Source organism: Protopterus annectens, chromosome 7.part0 (assembly GCF_019279795.1).
Source record: "Protopterus annectens isolate FY-2018-M chromosome 7.part0, PAN1.0, whole genome shotgun sequence".
Lineage (NCBI taxonomy): Eukaryota > Metazoa > Chordata > Ceratodontiformes > Protopteridae > Protopterus > Protopterus annectens.
The window spans coordinates 1,947,300,123-1,947,319,981 of NC_056739.1; the positions used below are offsets into that span (position 1 = coordinate 1,947,300,123).

Genomic DNA, 19,859 nt, shown 5'->3' on the forward strand with positions numbered 1-19,859 from the left:
TCCCCCAGAAGATTTGAATGAGGAGGCTGTTGAAGATGACAAACATGGTAGCTCTTCAGTACACACATCTTTGCAATCTAAGAGCAAGGTGCTTGAAGAGCATCAGGAAGTATCTGCACAAGAGGTTAAAATGTCAGAAACTGTATCGTCTGGAGAGGAAGAGCCAGATGGAAGTGCCAGTAAATTGGTAGAAGCTCCAAGTGACTTTCCTTTGGCTGAGAGTGGAACCCAGGATCCTTTACAGGACAACAAATCAAAACACACCTGCATATTTGAAGGGTCTGAAGTTGCTTTGGATAGTAATGGGAATGTAATAATTAAGGATCAAACGCACACAGTAGAGAATGGGTCAAATGAGCAAGAACTGGGATCTCTGGAGCAGGCATTACTTCCTCAGGTACTGACTGCACTGACTATTACAGAGGATAATCACGAAATAGAGAATTTAGTACTGAGGTGCAGTCCCATTGGACACAAGGAATTGCCAGGGATTGTTGTAGCAGAGACTTTGTCTGCTGGCCATGAAAACAAAGAGCCTTCTTTTATGGAGAAGGTACCACAAAGTATCACTCAGGAAAAGAGTAATAAGGATCAGGGAATGTATCGATGTGCTCTTCAGCCAATAACTGAAGAAGTGGGGAGCGATGTTGAACTACATTTAGACATTGTTCCTGTTTGTTTGGAGCGAGGCTCCACAGAGAGAATATTGACTCACATTATCAAGGACGGAATAATTGATCGCAAGGAAGGACTGGACTTAATTTTGGAAACCATACCAGAAGTCCCAACTCCAGAGGAGTCTCCTGCTTCGAGGGATAGTTGTGGAGATACCAAATCAGAGGAGGAAGAGGAGGAGGATGTTTTAGTATCAGATGTACTTGTTGAAGGTGGTGACTGTTTGACAGGCAGTACAAACATTACCCAAAATTCAAGCATGATTGTTCCAAATTCAGAAGTTGCTTCTGCTTACTCTCATCTTTTTGGCTGTGAAGGTTGCACGGATAATCAGGTGTATTCAAATAACATGCATGATAAAACTGAGGCCACAACTTTTACAGAACCCGTGGATGATGTTTCATGCTCTTTGGATGTGTCACAAGTGGATATTACAGTTGCTTTTGAAAATATATGTAGTATCCCCATGGATGAAAAGTCAGCTGTGGAGTCTGTTTTTAATCCAGTTCCTGACAAGATAGTTATTCATGAGAGCATGAAAGGAGTTCCCAAAGACAGTGATGTCACAGGTGAGCAGTGTTTTCACATTCTTGTGTTTTTCTGTATTCCGCACACTTTGTGGTAGTGTTTCTGAATGTGCAAACATAATTGTTCCGTTAGAAGAAAATACTTTCCAATGTTGTTATATTTTCAAAACAGCAACATTGTAGTAAATAATTATCCAAGTGTGTTGTTTAGTTTTTGTTACAGTTACACCAGTACCTTTAACGGGATAGGCTCATTGAAATTAAAGGGCTGTCTTTTAGTAACAATCCAAGCGTATTATTCAGGGTTTTTTGTTTTTCACAGGCATGAGCTGTTAATTTTCAGTCCTAGGTCTTAAGACTTATTAACATCATCATAACCAGTTATGTGTTGCAAGAATGTGTACCATGAGCAACCCAGTAATTTTCAAGTGATACATACCAGATTGCTTATATTGTGTGTGTGTGTGTGTGTGTGAGATTCTGTCCAGTACAATGTGGTGGAAGCTGATACATTTACCTCACTGTTGACATGCGTCAGAAAGAAGTACATTTTGTTAAAATCATTAAATTAATCAGCTAGCCTTCTGATACTGCTCCTAAATTAATTTTATTCTTGTGCTTGCACTTTTCTCATTTAAGGTGTTCAGAATTAAATGTAGTTTCTTTTGCATGGGAGATGAGGCCCTGAATCCTGAAACTAGCTTAATTTGCAGCAATGAGGTCACTATGACATTTTGGCCTTTTCAAATGATTTGCTAAGTCAGTATGAGTGACCAGTGGAAACTGAACACAAGTCTGCTTGTAGTAAATCCTTGATGATACTGCCTTGATTGCCAGCATTTGACTGATGTGAGCAAGCTTTAAATAATTATGATTATACACAGATAAGTGCCCTTTTCAAAATTAGATGTTATAAAATATATTCTGTTTTGCATCTTTACACTTGATGGAGAATTTTCTTTTCAGTGTGGAAATGTTTTCAGACATTTGACAACTGCATTTCTGAACTGTCTTCCTTGTTAATACTTACAGGAATTGAAATTTGTTTACCCAAGTGACAAGCAATGTTTGCAATTTGCAGGGAAGTAGAGGACTTCTACAGCTTCTGTTCCACCTTTTTAAGTATTTTCCATTCCCAGTGTGTAGGCAGCTTACTTGCCTTATGCTGCAGTGTACTCATGTTTGGTAACCTATGTAGCATTCATTCTGCACCCCCCCCCCCAAAAAAAAAAACATACATTTGTATAGTTGCTGTTTCTTGATTGTAGATAAAATGCCATGGGGAAGGGAACAGATGCCATTCTGCTAGTCTGATTCAGAAATAGCATCAGTCAGTAGACATTTTCCAGAGTCGTCATCATCCAGCTAACACACCAGTCCATCTTCACCCACTTTACGTTGTGTATGTATCTCTAGCATGAGCCTGGCATGCTGTGATTATTTTACTGTCTGCTTGTCTCCATACTACTCAGGCCAAAATGGGCATACTGATGATTAGTCATTGTCTTGCTGGACCCCCTTCATTTTTTCTGTGTTTGGTACCTATTCTGTATGCTGCATGTCCCTAAGTAACATAACTAACAGTGGCATCAGTGCTAGCCTTGTTTTAGAATGCACCTGCATTTTATATTCAGCTTTTTGAAAGTTTTTTTGTCTGTAATGCTGAGGTCTGACATTAGATTATCATTGATTTCATTTTTTAATCCAGTTTTGGCATGCTCTGATGACACTTTTGTAGTGCAAATACAGCAGATATCTTGGTATAGGAAAGAATCATATGTTTTTCAAGTTGGATGCAATTTTGTATGTTGATTTTCTACAAAGTTTACTTCAAAAGAAGAAGGAAAAAATGCAACACTCGTGTATACTGCAGTGAAGTGCTTGCCATTGCTCTGTAACAGCCAGGTGAGATTACTAGTAGAACAGGTTATACATTGATAGCCTTTATTCGGGTGTTGGCCTACTTCATAAACCTTGCAGGGTGCTTCTCGATTACATGTGCACAGAATGTAAGTCAGGTTGAGCTTTGTGTGCCTCTTTCAGTTCTTAAGAAGGTAGTAGGGCATTTTTTATAACGTCATGGGCTTTTCTTGGTGGAAATTAAAGTACAAAATGTTTTAAAACTTCATATTTACCACATCAGTTTTGAAGATAAAGACAAACTGAAATTCTGTGACAGCAATGTCCAAACACCCTTAGGTTTTGTTGCAAGTTAAGTGGCATGCATAGCTCTCAGCCTTTTAACCTCCAGAATCAGGGACAAACCCGAAGTAATTAGGAACACTTTTTAAAATATTAGTATGGTTAACCTGAGAAGTTGTCAGAATAAGAGAAAGTAATATAATGTGCATTTTCAGAATGAAAAAAACTTTTTAAATTGAATTCCTGTCATTATTTATCAAGTGTAATCCACCACCTTTTCTACAAAAATCACCAGTTTTAGGAGGGACAGAGCAACATTTTGAGCCAAAATGATGGATGTCCCTGAAAATCAGGGACAGTTGAGAGGTATGAAACTGTGGTATGCTTTCTAGCTTTGTATCTATTGTGAATATGTTTTATGTTTGCTTTGGGGAAGTATTCCTTTAAAACAGATGTGGTACTCTATCATCTTACCTCATATTTTAATTACCATCCCAGATTACTGTATTTTGGCTGTAAACCATTCACTAATTTAGTGCAAGATGGAATTAAAAATGAAAATATATGGTACTGTTTAAACAGAAAGATGAGATCCTGTTGGTATATTCTGATGCTAATATGGTATGCATTTAGTAGGGGGTTCGTTAACACTGCAAAGCAAAAAAAAAAAAAAATCATAGCAGCAGTTATTTGGCCCATTCATTTTTTCTGTGTTTGGAACCCATTGCATATGCTGCAGGTCCCTAAGTAACATAACTGACAGTGTCATTCTTCTGCCTTAGAATATTTTCAATGTCTGTGTGACTGAAACCCTTAAGGGAATTTCCAGCATAAGATAGTGGTGTGCATAACCAGAAGCGCAGTCAACAGAGAGGCTTCTTCAACAGTTGTGAAGTGCATTAAATAAGCACAAATAATATTGCTCATGTGTTGTTCAAATTCCAAAATGACAGAGTGGAAAATGCACTGTTAGTTCTGTACTGAGCAGAATTTGTTGACTTATAAAGTAATGTTTACAGTGAATGAATATCATATACTGCTTTGTAAGACAGGAGCAGCAGCCACTCTTAAACGCCATCTTAAACTGTAATAATAGATTATTAAGTTGAGAATGGATAATGGGGAGACACCTCCCACCTTTACAAAATAATGCACTGTGATTGTGTACATTCAAATACTGGGTTAACAAATGCATTTGCATATTTCTTTTTTGTTTTAACTTGTAAGATTATATAAAATGTATTTGATTGTCTCTCACTTAAGTTGCTATTTAGTTTTTGCACTTGTGTGTTGTAGATGAGCAAAAGTGACATTTTCCCTTAAGTTTGAATCATTCTGCATTTTTAGAATAGTGCTAGAATTTGTTTGGAAAACTTCAGAAAGTACAGTGTGTGAATATACCCACCATAACAGTAGATGTACAAATGGCAAGTTCCTTGCTGTAGGAATCCATAGTGTGAATGAAGTAGCTAGAGGTGGATGTCATTCCCCTGTCCTGATCTTTTTCTGCAGTCAGGCATCCCCTCGGAGTGAGTGGTGGTTAAAACACTGGGCTAGTGTACTTTTGGGGGAGTGCAGCTGTATAAGAGAATACACAGTATGCCCTACCCAGAAAGTGGAAAACAGAGATAGTATACCAATAAATGCAGTTGAAGAAGTCTGAAAGAGTCTAAATTTGGACAGAAAAAGTAAAGTGACATAGTTTGACATAAACACTGCATTATGCTTCCATAGTAGAGGAAGGGTAAACACACACACCAAACCACCTTTGATTAATTGTTTTAACACGTACACGCACACACACACATACACACACACACACACACACACACACACACACACACACACACAAAAGAAAAAAAATCTGTAATTTGGCAAAGCTCATAATACCCATGTGTATGAACTGGGGGGGTCAGCACCGTCAGGGTGGAGAGGTATGGTGGACAGAGTCTGTCTTGCAGTTGTGATCCTAATATTCAGAGAAGTCTGCTGTTGTAACAAGTGTCCAGCTGCATTGTGTTCAGCAAGTATTAGTGCTACCTGATTTGATAATGTAAATGGGAGAGTGCCAAGCAAGCTATTAACAAAAGGTGGGTGACGTATAACGTGCCCTATGAGAAAGCCATACCTCTCAACTGTCAGATGTTCAGATTTTTGCCTTATATTTTGGTCTGCCCTTTGCAAAATTTGTGGTTTTTTTGACAAATAATTGAGGATTGCAGGCATTAAATAATAATATACACTTGAGTTTCAGAGCTTATAACCTTTGGAAAATGCATGCAAATACAAAACCTATTACTTTAGCCACTTTCTAAGTTGATAAGAGCAATATTTAAAATCTGTCCAGAAATGTGGTCCTTTGACCCTTCGTTACCTTTACGTTTGTCCCTGACTCTAGTGCTAAGAGGTTGAGGGGTATGGAGACAGCTGAAGCAAATCTTGGTCTTCTCCATGCGGTAGACTTTCCATTTTTAATGTTTAGAGAATGAGTGAATGGGTGATGGATCATTATGTAGTAGCGTCATATTTTTTGACAGACATTGTTTAGAGAAGACTGCAGTGATAGATGTTTACCTAGTAGACTAAGGTTGTTGCATTTTTCATAAAATTCAAGCAAGCTCCTGGAAAGAGTATTGTTTTTCATGACTGAATGGCCCAGTTTTCCTTTTGTAAAAGAAACATCAGCTTTAACTCTTGTGTAGTTTAGTCCTGGTCCTATCAGTACAGAATCTGTGTTATTGTTGGACATCCATAGTTTGCAGAAGTATTTTGTTCTGCAGGTTAATAGACAACAGAAGCACCTGGATGGATTGTACAAATAAAGTTGAAAAGACCACTTTAGGAATAATGGGTTGATTTGTTCTTAGTCTCAAAAATACTTTATCCTTGTAGAATACTACACAAGGGTATTTTTACTTCTAATGTCCTCAGTTTAGAAATCCCCCTAACTGAGGTAACTGTTATGAAGAAATGTGTTTTCTGTGAGGAATGAACACTTAGTCTGCTGAGATAACTAGATCAAAAAGAGGGTAAGTGAACCTAGCTTCTTAGTCAGAAAAGTCAAGTCCTACACAGGAGACTTGAAGTTCCTCAGACTGGGGTGCAATACAATTACTTACATCAGGAGCCTTTCTGAAAACATAAAAACGTTTTAGCATCTTGACTAAAACCTTCAAGGAATTTGAACTTCAGGGTAAAACCAGCACTTAAAAAGTTACAGTTTTGTGACTTCATTAGAAAAATTATGAAGTCATCTCTGTCCATTTAGCTTCTTTATTAAAACCTTTAGGTTTCAGTGTACCATACTTCAGAATGTAAGAGATGGGCGCAATAAGGAATTATTTTAAGTTCCATAACATTTTCATTATTAATTACAGTTTCTAAGATGCTAACCCTTAAAAGGCTAGCATCATCTACTTGATATCTCTTAAAAATACAGCACAGCAGAATTGTCTTCCTTCCCATTGTGCACATAATGTATATATTCCTAATGTTTTCCTGTCTCTGTCTAAATTTCCTTTTTGTTTCACCTGTGTTATATTAACTGCAGAAGTATGATGGGACTTAATTAAAGCACAGACTCTGGGTCACAACTAAATTCTCTTCTGCTTTAAAATCTGATTTATTTTTATCCAATAAATCCTCGTGGCACAGGTGTTCAAAGGACTCCAACACGAATTAACAACAGAACAAACTAGTAGCTTTATTAAAAATCAAAAATACCCGCGGAAACCAACATTAGCAGGTAACAAAAAGTTACAACAAGTACAAAAACAAAGCTAGTGCACCAAATGTTAAGTGTTTCGTCCCTAATAGTACTTGGGACTCCTTCAGAAACTAGAACACTAGTTACCTACTTCATAATTTAAAATAACTAACTCATCACTAAATAAGTATGCAACAGTTTCATTGGATAACAAGATAATTGTTTCAGTTTGTGATGCACCCTTCAGTAAAATCAAAAACAACGGTCAAGTTAAAAAGGCAAAGGTTTGTATATTTTGGACTACACTTTAGTTTGTACAGAGCCATCTACCTGCACCTATAAAATACCCACATATTTTAAAGTTATAAGCTCTCATTTGTAGCAAGCTCACTGTCAAACTCCAATCATGTAACCATGGCAGAGTCCTTTGAACACCTGTGCTGAGAGGATTTATTCCATTTATATGTTTAACCTGACATATGTATGTATAAGCATGAATAAAAAAATACCAGAAAGCTGAATATCTTTTTGATTAACAAAATTGTGACCTCTCATAAAACTACTGTGTACAGGTATGTCACACATATTTTGTCCTGCCTTGTAAGAAATAGCCAGCTTTGTACATAAATAAGAGGTAAAATCATCTTGTGAACAGAATCTCTCAATGTTTGTGCAAATATGACACCAAGGCACTAGAAACGTCATTATATTTAGTAACAAAGTAAATGATGTTATGTTGTCCTATCTCGCCTTCATTCTTACTGGATGGGTTCGGAGCCAATCCTCGGCTCCGACTTGGCCGAATACACTAGCTCAAAGTCTCTAACTTGGCATGTGGCAGAGTAGGTATCCATTATGCAGTGGTGCAATTCCCCAGATCTCGTTTGCTGCTTTACGAGTTCAGATGTTCTCTTCTTGGCCATGGTTAAATTTTGTGTCTTTTTGCTATTTTTCTATAGTTAGAACTTAGAATTACTTAGTTAGTTAGTTTTGTGAGTGCTGTGCTTTTTCGTAGCTTAGGTAGCTATTTTATTGTTGTTGTGTGCTTCTTCTTGGCCATCGTTTTTTTCGCCAGGCCTATATTGTGTATCCCGTCGCCTTTTGCTGTAGTGGTGTGCTTAAATTGTTACTTAAATTGTGTGTGTATTACTTTAATAGTTAATTAGTTAATTAGCTCGTTTAAGTTAGAGAGCTAACGAGGGTTTGAGTTAGAGGGCTAGTAGTAGTGTTTTTCTGTGTGTCCTTTTCTGGTAGCTTACTAGGTCCATTTAATTGAGGCCCTAGTGCTTGTTTTAGTTAGTGAGCAAAGCTATTCCCCTTCCTCTTTAGCTTCACTAGATGTGCTGCGTGTTAATTTTTCTAGACGTTATTTTCTGTGTGGCATTTTATATAGTTGTTGTAGGATTTCTTTATCCCTAACATGTCTAAGGAAACTAGGGAGAAAGAACATAAACCTTTGGGCTTTAAGAAGTGCCAAATGTGCTCCCAAAAAATTTTCACTACTGATGGACATAGCATTTGGGTTTACTGTTTAGGAGCAATCCATCTTCAGGAAACTTGCACATTCTGTCACTCTTTTGCGCCCGTGTTTTGCAAGAGAGGAAAAATAAACTGATTGTCAAAGGACTCTTGAAACTGACCTTTGAGGAAGCTCTCCAGACTGCTTCTTCGTCTTCATCCAGTAAGTCCTCTTCTTCTAAAAAGGACAAACCAACTAAAAGGCCATCTCCTGTCTCTTTGGCTCAGTCTGAGCCTCCTGTGAAATTGACAAAAATTTCACAAGCATCGACCTCCTCGGCTCCACAGCCTTTGGAACAGACAGAGATAATTATTATCGATAAACCTAGTTCTTCGGCTCCAAGATCTTCAGAACCGAAAATAACTGTGACTCTGAGCTGGTCCATTGAACTTCCACCGGTCTCCCCTACTTTGAGATCTCCCATTCTGGAGAGATCTCGTTCACCAACCCTATCCTCCAGGTCTTCTAGGAGCCTGTCTGATGATGACATGGAGAGGGTGGTGCGCAGACTATTGAAGTTGGCGCTGGCAAAATTGTTCTTGGTTCTGACCCAACAGGTTTTGAAGTCGTCTAAGACTATTACATCAACTGTTGTTCCTCCTCCGACCCAAACTGGATCTTCGGAGCCAGAGTGCCTAGTACCACTTGCTGTATACCCTTTGGTTCTGGGACCCCTTCAGGAGATTCCGGAACCGATCTCTGCTTCGACACATTTGGTGTCATCTGGGGTGTCTAGGAGCCAAAGTTTTCCAGTTGGCCCCGGGGTGGACACTCAGACCAAAGCTTCTTCGGTTCTGAGTCTACCCCTTGGTGCTTTGGTTCGGTTGAGTTCAACTCCTACATCAGCTTCGGAGCTGGTCTCCCTGGAGCCGGGGGTTTCCTCTGTTTCCTCAGAACCAGGGGTGTCCTCTGAGCTGGTGGGTTCTGCTTTTGACCTGCTGAGGAGTGTGCTGTCCCCTCCTACAGCTCTACACAAGGATACTGGTATTCGTCCCCCAAAGCATCGGCAACTATCTCGGCACCACCCCATCACCGGACAGCAGAGATTCAGAGCCTCGGGAACCCCCATTGGGTGAACCTCACTCTTCTGAGACCTCCCCAGAATACCCTTTTGAGGAGCCCCCTCGGAAGAGAATATACAAGAGGAAGCATATAGACTCCCCTGACAAGTCCATCACCTCAGACACTGACCTTGAGGAGTCAGAGTGGTGCCCACGGTCATCCTTTGAAGATATCTCCTATGCAGATGTCCTTCATATCCTAAAACAGAGAGGCAGCTGGAACACCATCACCCCTTCTGATGAGGTGTCTGTGTATCTAAAGGCTTTTGGATCTCAACCTTCAGCCTCCTGGGTGTCTCCGCCTTTTGATGAGCTAATGGAGTTAGTCAGTCGAAAGGCGTGGGAGCCACCTGACACTATGGAGCCATCCCTTGGAGGCCAAACAAGTTTTTGTCAGCCCCCACTGGAAAATAATTCTTACCAAAGGTGTGCCTGTAGATGCTATGGTGGTGGCAGCAGCCACCAAGAAGGAACTTTCTGAGACATCCTCATCTGTCTATCCTCCGAACAAAGATTCTCGAACAATGGACAGATACAGGAAGCGTACTTTTTCATCAGTGACTTTTACACTCAGATCGCAGAACTACCTTATACACTTTACAAGGTTACAAAGAGATCTCCTGAAGGAGATAGGAGATGCTCTACACGGTTCTTTGGGTGTGGGGGTGCCAGAGAAGGTCACCTTCCAGTTATCCACCTTAAATTCCATTGTCAGCTCCTCCATGAGACTGATATATGCAATGGATGGAGTGACTAGGGCAGCAGGTTCAGGAGTTTCCCTGAGGAGACACTCCTGGATGCGCTTGTGTAATTTTGTGGAACCTTTCAAGTCTACCTTTACCAATGCCCCTTCTGATGGTTCCTCACTTTTTGGACCTAAAGTTAAAGACACACTCACCAGATGCGAGCAGGAAGGGAAAACTCTTGTCAGCCATTGGGGTATGTTTTTCTGTACCTTCAAGACCTTAACCTAAATTTCAGAAGAGTAGGAAAATGTGGTTCAAAAGATCCCAAGGAGCTTTCCAAGACACACAAGGTGAATCCTTCCCCAGGGGCACAGGGGGGTGGCAGCAATGGTAGACATCATCCTAGAGGCAGAGGGGTTCTGCAAAACCAGGGTGACCATGATTCTTTTTGCAGATGTCCCTACTAGTGCTCCTGAAAGGAGGCCTGTCTGCTGTACTCTGGAGGCAGTCGAGGGGCATTTATCTTTCTATCCCGAAGCCTGGCAAAATATCACAAAAGACAAGTGGGTACAAAGCATAATATCCAGTGGCTATTCCATTCCCTTTTGCCATCCTCTCCCACGTATCAGAACAATCCCAGATGTTCCACCCAGTCTAAGGGAGCAAGCAGCTATAGAAATTCAAAAGTTGCTAGACATAAGAGTCATCCAGAAAGTCTGAGCTGACCAAATAGGATTCGGAACTTACTCAAGATTCTTTTTAGTGCCAAAAAGAACAAGGGACTGGAGATACATATTGGATCTCAGCAAACTGAACAAATTTGTCAAAAAGTCCAAATTCCGAATGGTGACACTGCAGTTAATACTTCCCTTTTTAGGGAAAGATGATCTCAAAGATGCGTACTACCACATAAAAATGGACAGAGCATCAAGGAGTCATTTGCACTTCTGGCTAGGAGCCAGTCATTATCAGTTCCGAGCTCTGCCCTTTGGTCTCACTACAGCCCTGGAGTGTTCACCAAATGCATGGCAGTAGTAATGGCTCATTGAGACATCTTGGATTTCAAGTGTTTCCGTATCTGGACGACTGGCTCCTAACTGCCACCACCAGGCATCTACTTCAACAAGCCAGGGATGCGGCACTGGACATTTGTGCTCAGCTAGGCATAACAGTCAGTTTCCAAAAATCTGCCTTGTTGCCCTGTCAACATATTACTTTCATAGACGTAGACCTAGACACTGTTTCTATGATGGCACATCTTCCACCCAACAGAATTTCTGCCCTCAGACAGCAAATAGTCCACCTTCTTCCCAAGGACAAGGTAAAGGCAAAGGTAGTTCTGAAACTTCTAGGAACTATGACTTCAACCATAACTCTAGTTCCTCTGACCAGGATGCATATGAGAATCCTTCAATGGCTCCTGTTTTTCTCAGTGGTCACTACAAGAACTTCCTATATCCCATCTGATCAGAATAACAGAGTCATGCAAGAGAGATCTACGGTGGTGGACTCAGTCCAAACATGTGATCATTGGAAGATCCTTTATACCACAACAACCTGTTGCTATAGTGACCACAGGCGCTTCCCAGATAGGGTTGGGGGGGTATTATCTGGGAAGGACAGCCCAAGGCAGATGGCAAGAACACGAGGCCTATTTGCACATCAGTGTTCTAGAGATGAGAGCAGTGCTGCTAGCGTTGCAGGCACTCCACGACTGTCTTCGACTAGGAACAATTGCAATCCAGTCAGACAGTATGTCATTGCAATCCAGTCAGACAGTATGTCAGTGGTATGGTACATAAACAAACAAGGAGGAACCAGATCATACCTACTTTGTCGAGAGGCTCTGAGAGTTTGGCAATGGGCAATCTCTTCCCAACGCTTTCTAGTAGCAATGCACATCCTGGGGAAATCCAACGTGATAGCAGACGAGCTCAGCAGGGTAATTTTAATGTCTCACGGGTGGTCTCTAAACCAGAGCATAATGGAGGAGATTTTCCGGAAATGGGGCCAGCCTTGCTGCGATCTTTTTGCCACTCCTTTGAATACCAAATGCAGAAGTTATTTTGCCCTACCCCCCCCCCCCCTGAGGGAGACACCGAGAGGCACACTTGTTCATGGTTTATGCCTTTCCCTCATTTCCTCTCATACCCAAAGATATCCAGAAAGCAAAATCCTTGGGAAGCAGGCTGATTCTCATTGCCCCATATTGGCCTCGTCAGATTTGGTTCCCCTTCCTCTGGCCTCATCTGCAGGAGAAGCCATGCGTTCTGGACCCAGTTCCAGACCTTCTGACTCATATGTCCGGAACACATCATCCTTCTCTCCACACCTTCAATTTGACAGCATGACTGCTCCACTTCCAAACTTAGGCTTCAAGACTTCACTTCAGCAGTCAAACACATTGATATCCTATCATAAAGATTCTACCAGAAAGTTATATACTAGTAAATGGAAGAGGTTCTCCTACTGGGTACAAACCAGAAACATTTATCCCTTTTCTGCTCCAATTCACTCGATTTTAGAATTTCTTATAGAAGTCCAACTGGTGGCAATCTCGATTTTCCACATTGGTGAATATACTCCTAACCTAATGTCACACACATTGTGTAAAGCATTTTGAAAAGGCACTTCTTTATTGAGACCTCCTTTAAAAGGACTGCTCTCTCCCTGGGATTTAAATTTTGCCCTGTCTCATCTAACATTGCCGCCATTCGAGCTCTCCTCATCTTTTGACCTCAAATTTCTTTCTTGAAAGACTATCCTTCTAGTAGCTGTAACATCTGCAAGAAGAGTCTCAGAGTTGCAGGTACTATCAATCAAGCCACCATATTTGATTTTCCATAAGGATAGGGTATCACTATTTATTTATTTTATTTTATTTTACATTTGTTGACAGGGCTAGTCTAGCTGGATATATGTCCATTTTCAGTAGCGGCCCGGGGAGAAAAGATCCACATAGAAGACTTACACAAACAGTGCATTAAACATTAATTACAAGAATCTTGTGAGATGATAACATGTGTTCCAAGGTAACAAAAACATATAAAAAATTAATTTTTTTTTTTCCATCCTTTGTACATAAGGTTTGTTCTCAATCCAATATAAATCAATCTGTTGAGCTTCCAGTGTTTTTTCCCAGTATAAACTCCACCAATTGGATGTGCATAGATAGCTCAGATTCTATCTGCATAGAACTAAAGATTGCAGGAAATCAGACCAATTGTTCATCTCTTTCTCTGAAGCAAAAAGGGACATGCCAGTTTCTAAAGTCACACTTTCAAACTGACTTTCAAATTGTATCACTTTTATATACACCTCCAATAATAGAAATTTGCTGTTCAGAATTAGAGGTCACTCAGCAAGAGCATTAGCAACATCCTCTGCTTTCCAGGCCAGAATGTCAATGGACAGTATTTGTGCTGCTGCTACATGGGCAAATCCTCATACGTTTATTACTCATTACAAAGTTGATTTGGTCTCCAGGGACAGGGCTTCCTTTGGTTCCACTGTGCTCAAAGGTGTACTCCTGTGAGCCACCCAGGGAAATGATGCTAGGGACGCTATCCCATCCAGTAAGAATGAAGGCGAGATAGGACAACATAACATAAAGAAGTTATGTACTCACCATAACGTTCCATGTTTGTTGCCCATCTCACCCTTCATTCTTACGACCCTCCCACCTTCCCCCATCCAAGGACTCCTAGAGGATCTGGTGGAGAGCTGTTTCCCCTTATAAATGTGCTCCTTTGACTCTTTTTGTTTTTCCTTGACCTGATGTCATATGATTATTTTAGTCTTTGTAATAGTCGGCAGCAGACAAGATCTGAGGAATTGCACCCATGATGGAATACCTACTCTGCCATGAGCCAAGTTAGAGACTTCGAGCTAGTGTATTCGGCCGAGTCAGAGCCGAGGATTGGCTCTGAACCCATCCAGTAAGAATGAAGGGCGAGATGGACAACAAACATGGAACGTTATGGTGAGTACATAACTTCTTTTTATTTTGCTTCTATGAGACATTTTCTAGTAACCTTAGATTTAAAATGTGAATATCATCATGTTCTTGCAGATGCAGACTTCAGCTAATTATTGATTTTTTGTGGCTAAATGACATTATAAATTCTCAACAATACCATTTGATGGTGACCTGACTTCCAAGATAGCTGCACATTGAATAACGGCTCATTTCTAGCTTTCCCAGTATGAAAACAGAAACTCAGCATAGAAGGCCAGTAGACTTGTGTTTATGGGTAAATTTCAGTAACTGGCTAGTAAGTGTACCACTTGGATGCCAATAAAAGAGAAATACAGAGGACCTGGAAAAATCAGCTACAAAATAGTGAAGACGCACTGACTGGAGAAAGTTCTGCAGCTGTTCAGCAAAAAGCAATGCAACCTGCAGACATGAATTCCAGTAACCTGCAGGAAGATATAATACAGAGGCACATAGACCTGGTTAAAATAAATAAAACACTGATGGAATATATCAACACAAACAAAAAAAAAGGCTGGAAAAAATGGAAGATCCTTTAAACAGATATTCAGATGAGGTGATAAAGCTGCAAAAATCAGAGGTCAAAATGAAGAAAAGGCTGGCTAAATATGAGACTTTTCAGGAAGAGATGTTTCAAAATATAATAGAATTAGAGGATAGAACGCGTTTGAAAAACCTGAGATTTTCAGCTATACCAGAGAAGTTGGAAGGAACAGACTGCGTTAATTTTATGAAATCACAAATAAGCAACTGGACTGGTATTCCACAGAAGGAGTTGTTAGTTGAAAGGGCACATCCTCTGTACACTCCAAATCTGGCTATGAGAAAGCAACCTAGACCTTTAACAGTAATGATGCAATCCTGCCAACAGAAGGAACTGATTTTGACAAAACCCTGGATTAAGAACAAAGTATTACAAGTGGGAAACAGCAGCATGTTTTTGGAGATTGATTATTTATTGTACACCAGGCAGAAGAGAAGCAAATTTATCCCACTATTCAGGGAATGTCAAGGTGTGAGATTCAAACTGCTGTACTCACCTGTCTTGTGTCTTCAAAGTATTCTTCCCTGGAGGGACAAAATCATTTTTTGATCAAGCACATGCTAAGAAGGTAGTAGGTTCATAGGTTGGTACAAGGCTATCAGCCCTAGGGCCTAAACAAGCCTAGCCATAACAATTCCCTGGCTATTTCTTCCCACACTATTTACTTCCCTGGACCCCTGTCTAGCAGGGCAACTGACATGATCCCCGGGGTGAATTTCCTTTCTCCCATCCAATTGTCAAGGTTCCTTTTGAAGAGGGCCAAAGAGACACTCTGCTTGACATGTATGGGCAATCTGTTCCAGAGTCTGGGGAGTCTCTGGGTCAGGAACCTATCCCTCCAGCATGTTTTGTTTATTGTGATGACAAGGTTTAGATCCCTGGAGCGTGTGGCTCTGAGGGATTGGGATTTCTTTAAGTGTAGCATGTCCAACAGCTCTGGGTTTGACATGGCCTTTTATGTTAAGCAGAGATCGCCTCTGAGTAGACGATATGCGACAGAGTATAGCTGGAGTTTTTTAAGGCGGTCAGCTTAGGGCATCTGCTTTAGGCCTGTGATTCTTTTAGTGAGGTATTTCTGCAGTCTTTCCAGTTGTTGCAGATGTCTTGAGAGGTACATACCAAATGGGGCGTTGTATTCTGTAATGTGTCTAATGAGGGATGAGTACAGTGGGACAATGACCTCCTTTTTTCTGGATGAAAAGCCCTTAGTGATGAGGTGTGCCACATAGAAGGATTTCCTGACTGTTGTAGCGATGTGGTTATCGAAGGTGAGACCACTGTCCACCTGTGTCCCTAAATCTCTTATCACACTTTTAGTGTTTAGTGTACTGCCACCTATATGGTAATTCACAGATGCATGTTTTTTTCCCAAAGGGGATAACTATACATTTCTTGACATTGAGCTTGAGCCCGTGGCTCTGGCACCAAGCATCTGTTTCTGTAAGGCCCTTTTGTAGAGTATCCACATCATTTGGGGATTCAATAATGGCTCCCAGTTTGCAGTCATCTGCGAACTTTGTTAGCCAGAGTCCCTTAGTGTTGGCCTGTACTTCAGAGAAGTAGATGCCAAACAAGAGCGGTCCCAGGACTGAACCCTGAGGTACTCCACTTGTCACTTGTCTGGAGCTGGATTTGGAGTTGGCTACTTTTACAGTGTGGATTCTATCAGTAAGCCAGTTAGCAATCCATTGGGTGATGTAGGGATTAATGCCCAGCTTAGTAAGTTTATCTATGATTCCAGAGTGGGGGATGGCGTCAAAGGCCTTGGCAAGGTCTAGATAGGCTGTGTGGACCACCTTACCCTTGTCCATGGCTCTGGAGACTGATTCGAAAAAGTCAATCAGGTTGAGGAGATAAGATCGGCTCTTCACGAACCCAAACTGGGTGGGGTCCAGTGTTTGAAGGTTGCCAATGTCTTTGTTTATAAGTTCCATGATAATACGCTCCATGGTCTTGCAGATAAGGCTTGTCAGACTGATGGGACAGTAGTTTCCGGGATCCAAGGTGGATCCCTCCTTGTGGAGTGGGATAACTGTAGCTCTGCGCCACTCAGTGGGCACGAAACCTGAGGTGAGGCTATGATTAAACATTAACCTTAGGTGAGGTGCCAGTTCATATTGTAGTTCATGTAGTTCACAGCCCGGGATGTCGTCTGGTCCCATGGATGCTGTATTCGTAGCTTTGGAGAGTGCGTTCTTTACCTGTGTGGCCATTATTACCAGAATTTGGCAATCTTCTGGTATTGAGATGGGTCATTTAGGGGGTGGGGGGGGGGTGAAGTTGGTACTGAATCAATCTGCCAGGATATTGGCAATATCCGTGGGATCAGTATATGTAATGCCATTCTGTTTTAGCTCAGAGCAGATGTGAGCATTGCCATTTAGATTCTTGACATAGTTCTAGAATGCCTTGTGGTTGTCTTTGGAATCTTTGGCAATTTTATTTTCGTAACTAGCTTTGGAGGATTTTATGAGGGATCTCAGTTTCTTACTGAGGCTGGTAAGGGAGTTTTTTGCATCCTGGGATTTTCCTCTTTTCTACAACAGTTTCTTCCTTTTGTTGTAAAGTTTGTTTATGGCAGGGGACCACCAGATTGGCTTCCTTTTTTTGGATGAGAGCATCTTGGTTCTATTTGGGATGGCACGATTCATGCATGAGTGGATGTGCTCATACAGTGCCTTAGTGTAGGATTCAGCAGTTGAACTTTCAGTTCCCGTCTGCATGGGTGTCATGAGGTTTGTCACTTCTGATTTGAGTAGCATGAAGTTGGCTTTGAAGAAGTTTTTTATGGAGGTTTCCTTACTGTGGGGAGGGGTGATTAGCTTATGGTCAGACCTGACTAAAGAGGGGGTGACCATAGGTGTGGAGTATCGATTTCCCATGTTGGTAATGACCAAGTCTAGGATATTGGAGCCCCTGGCGGGACTATGGATTAGTTGATCCAGGGCATTGGAATTTATGAATTCCAAGAACCGTTGGGCAAAGGTGTTGGTACATGAGTAGTTTCCCCAGTTAATGGCAGGGTAGTTAAAAATCACCCAGTATTAGGGTGTTTGGTTCTATCTTAATATTTTCCAGTATGTTTAGAAAGGTGTAGTGAGAATCTTGGGGTATGGTGGGGGATCTGTAGCAAGCTACAATTTGGATTGCAGTCTTACCTAGTGTTAGTTGCACCTGAAGAATTTCAGACACATTGTGTCAGGCAACTAGCCTGGTGGTGTGAATATCCTTGATGAAGATTGACACTCCTCCACCTTTAGTGTTTCGGTCCTGGTTTGGTGGCCGAAAAGTGTGTTAAGAGTTGTAGCCTGGTATTGCAGGGGTGCTCTCTGGAGCCTTGAACCAGGTCTCAGTTACTGCACAGATATCAATGTTCTCCATTATAGCCATATTTCACACATATAATTATTGCATTCTAATACCACTTAAAGTTACTGATTTTATGACTGTTTATCTCCATCTCCCAAATCCTGTCACTTCTTCATTTGCAATAATTATATGTGTGAAATATGACAAAACAAGAAAATGTGGTAATTTTAGACTTTTTCAGAATTTGTTCGACTTGTGGGCACTCTAAAGCATATATTCATTATATACTCTAAAGCATGTGCCCTACTTCATGTCCTTAATTAAAAAAAATGCTTTGGGTAGGGAAAGAAGAAGAAGGTTAACTGATTTTTTTTTTCTTACTAGCACTATTTTTTTTGGTGTATGGTTTTCTTTGCATGCTATAAAGTAAAGTTTTCTCAGTTATTTTTAAGTGTAATGGGGATTGTAAACAGGTACTGCTGTTCTTTTCTTTCTTCCTTCTCTTTTTCTTCTTATTCAGTTTTAAGAAATGTAGGCAATGCAATGCAAAAAGCCTGGTTAAAAACCACGACAAAAGAAAAATGAATGTGCTTTTTCTCATTCTTGCATGGGTAAATGACTGGATTAAGGACCGTAGATTGATTTTAGCAACAAGTTTTAAGAGTAAGCAAGTACATGAAAAAGAATATTGAATATTATGAGTTTTTTTCCCCTAGCAAATGCATGTATGCTCAGTAGCAGTTCTGCAGCTGATCTTTATGTTTCCATGTAAACAGTCTGATAAAGAGAAACAGGCTATAGTCTGGTGGAGAGTGATTGACTGAAGACAAAACAGAGAAAAGACAAAACCAATTAGCACTTATTAGAAGCACAGGTTGCACCATACATCTTAGCATGTTTAACCTTTCATTTAGGTTAACTCAGGTCTTTGAGTGTGGCTGTCACTTTGGGACGTTTGTTCCTATTAGAAGATGTACATAGTTTTGTATGTTAGTATTAAGTTAATAGGTTTTAGGGGAATATTGGGGGGAGTGTTTGTTTTTTTGTTTGAAGGTTTTCAATAAAACAAAATGTTTTGTAAGATGTGACATAGGTTCAAATGGATATGAGAAGAAACAACTGTGTACAAGTTTAACCTGTCAAACATTATATGCATGTAACACAAAAGCTGGAACTATACATTTAACAAAAATGGTGTTATATATAAAAGTGGGAATAATAACTTTTTAATGCAGTGATGCTTTCTGTAATGTCTCTAAATGTCAATGGTCTCACAGATAAATACAAAAAAGAAAGAATATTGAACTATATAAAAAATGCAGAGCGCAAATAGCTGTGTTACAGGAGACACACTTACAAGAACTGAATATGTGAATTTTCATAAAGAAAGGTTTTCAGGATGGTTATTCAGCAGAATACCTGGGATAAAAGAAAAGAGGAGTACTTGCATTAATTGCAAGAGGAGCTCTGATAGTGATAGAAGAGGATAAAAAAGATAATAATGGTAGATTTGTAATGCTAAGGGGCCACTGGCAAGGGAGGAGGATTACACTGGCATGTATTTATATTCCACCTAAAACTGCTGTAAGTGAACTTAAGAAAATTCTGGAAAAAATAATCAGTTTTCAGCAAGGAATATTACTTATAGGTGGAGACTAATCAGTGGACAGTACTCGCAGGTGTGGGGTTATTT

The 19,859-nt window shown here is 40.4% G+C and overlaps 1 protein-coding gene across 1 annotated transcript in view; it reads left to right on the forward strand.

The window, feature by feature from the left end:
• The first annotated feature begins 908 nt into the window (after positions 1 to 908).
• Positions 909 to 19,859, forward strand: part of AKAP13 (A-kinase anchoring protein 13) — a 2,349,678-nt gene continuing 2,330,727 nt past the window's right edge. Inside the window, exon 1 of the mRNA XM_044078370.1 lies at positions 909 to 1,244. Within this exon, the coding sequence (XP_043934305.1) occupies positions 935 to 1,244 (310 nt within the window). The 5' untranslated portion in view covers positions 909 to 934. The remainder of the gene's footprint in view (positions 1,245 to 19,859) is intronic.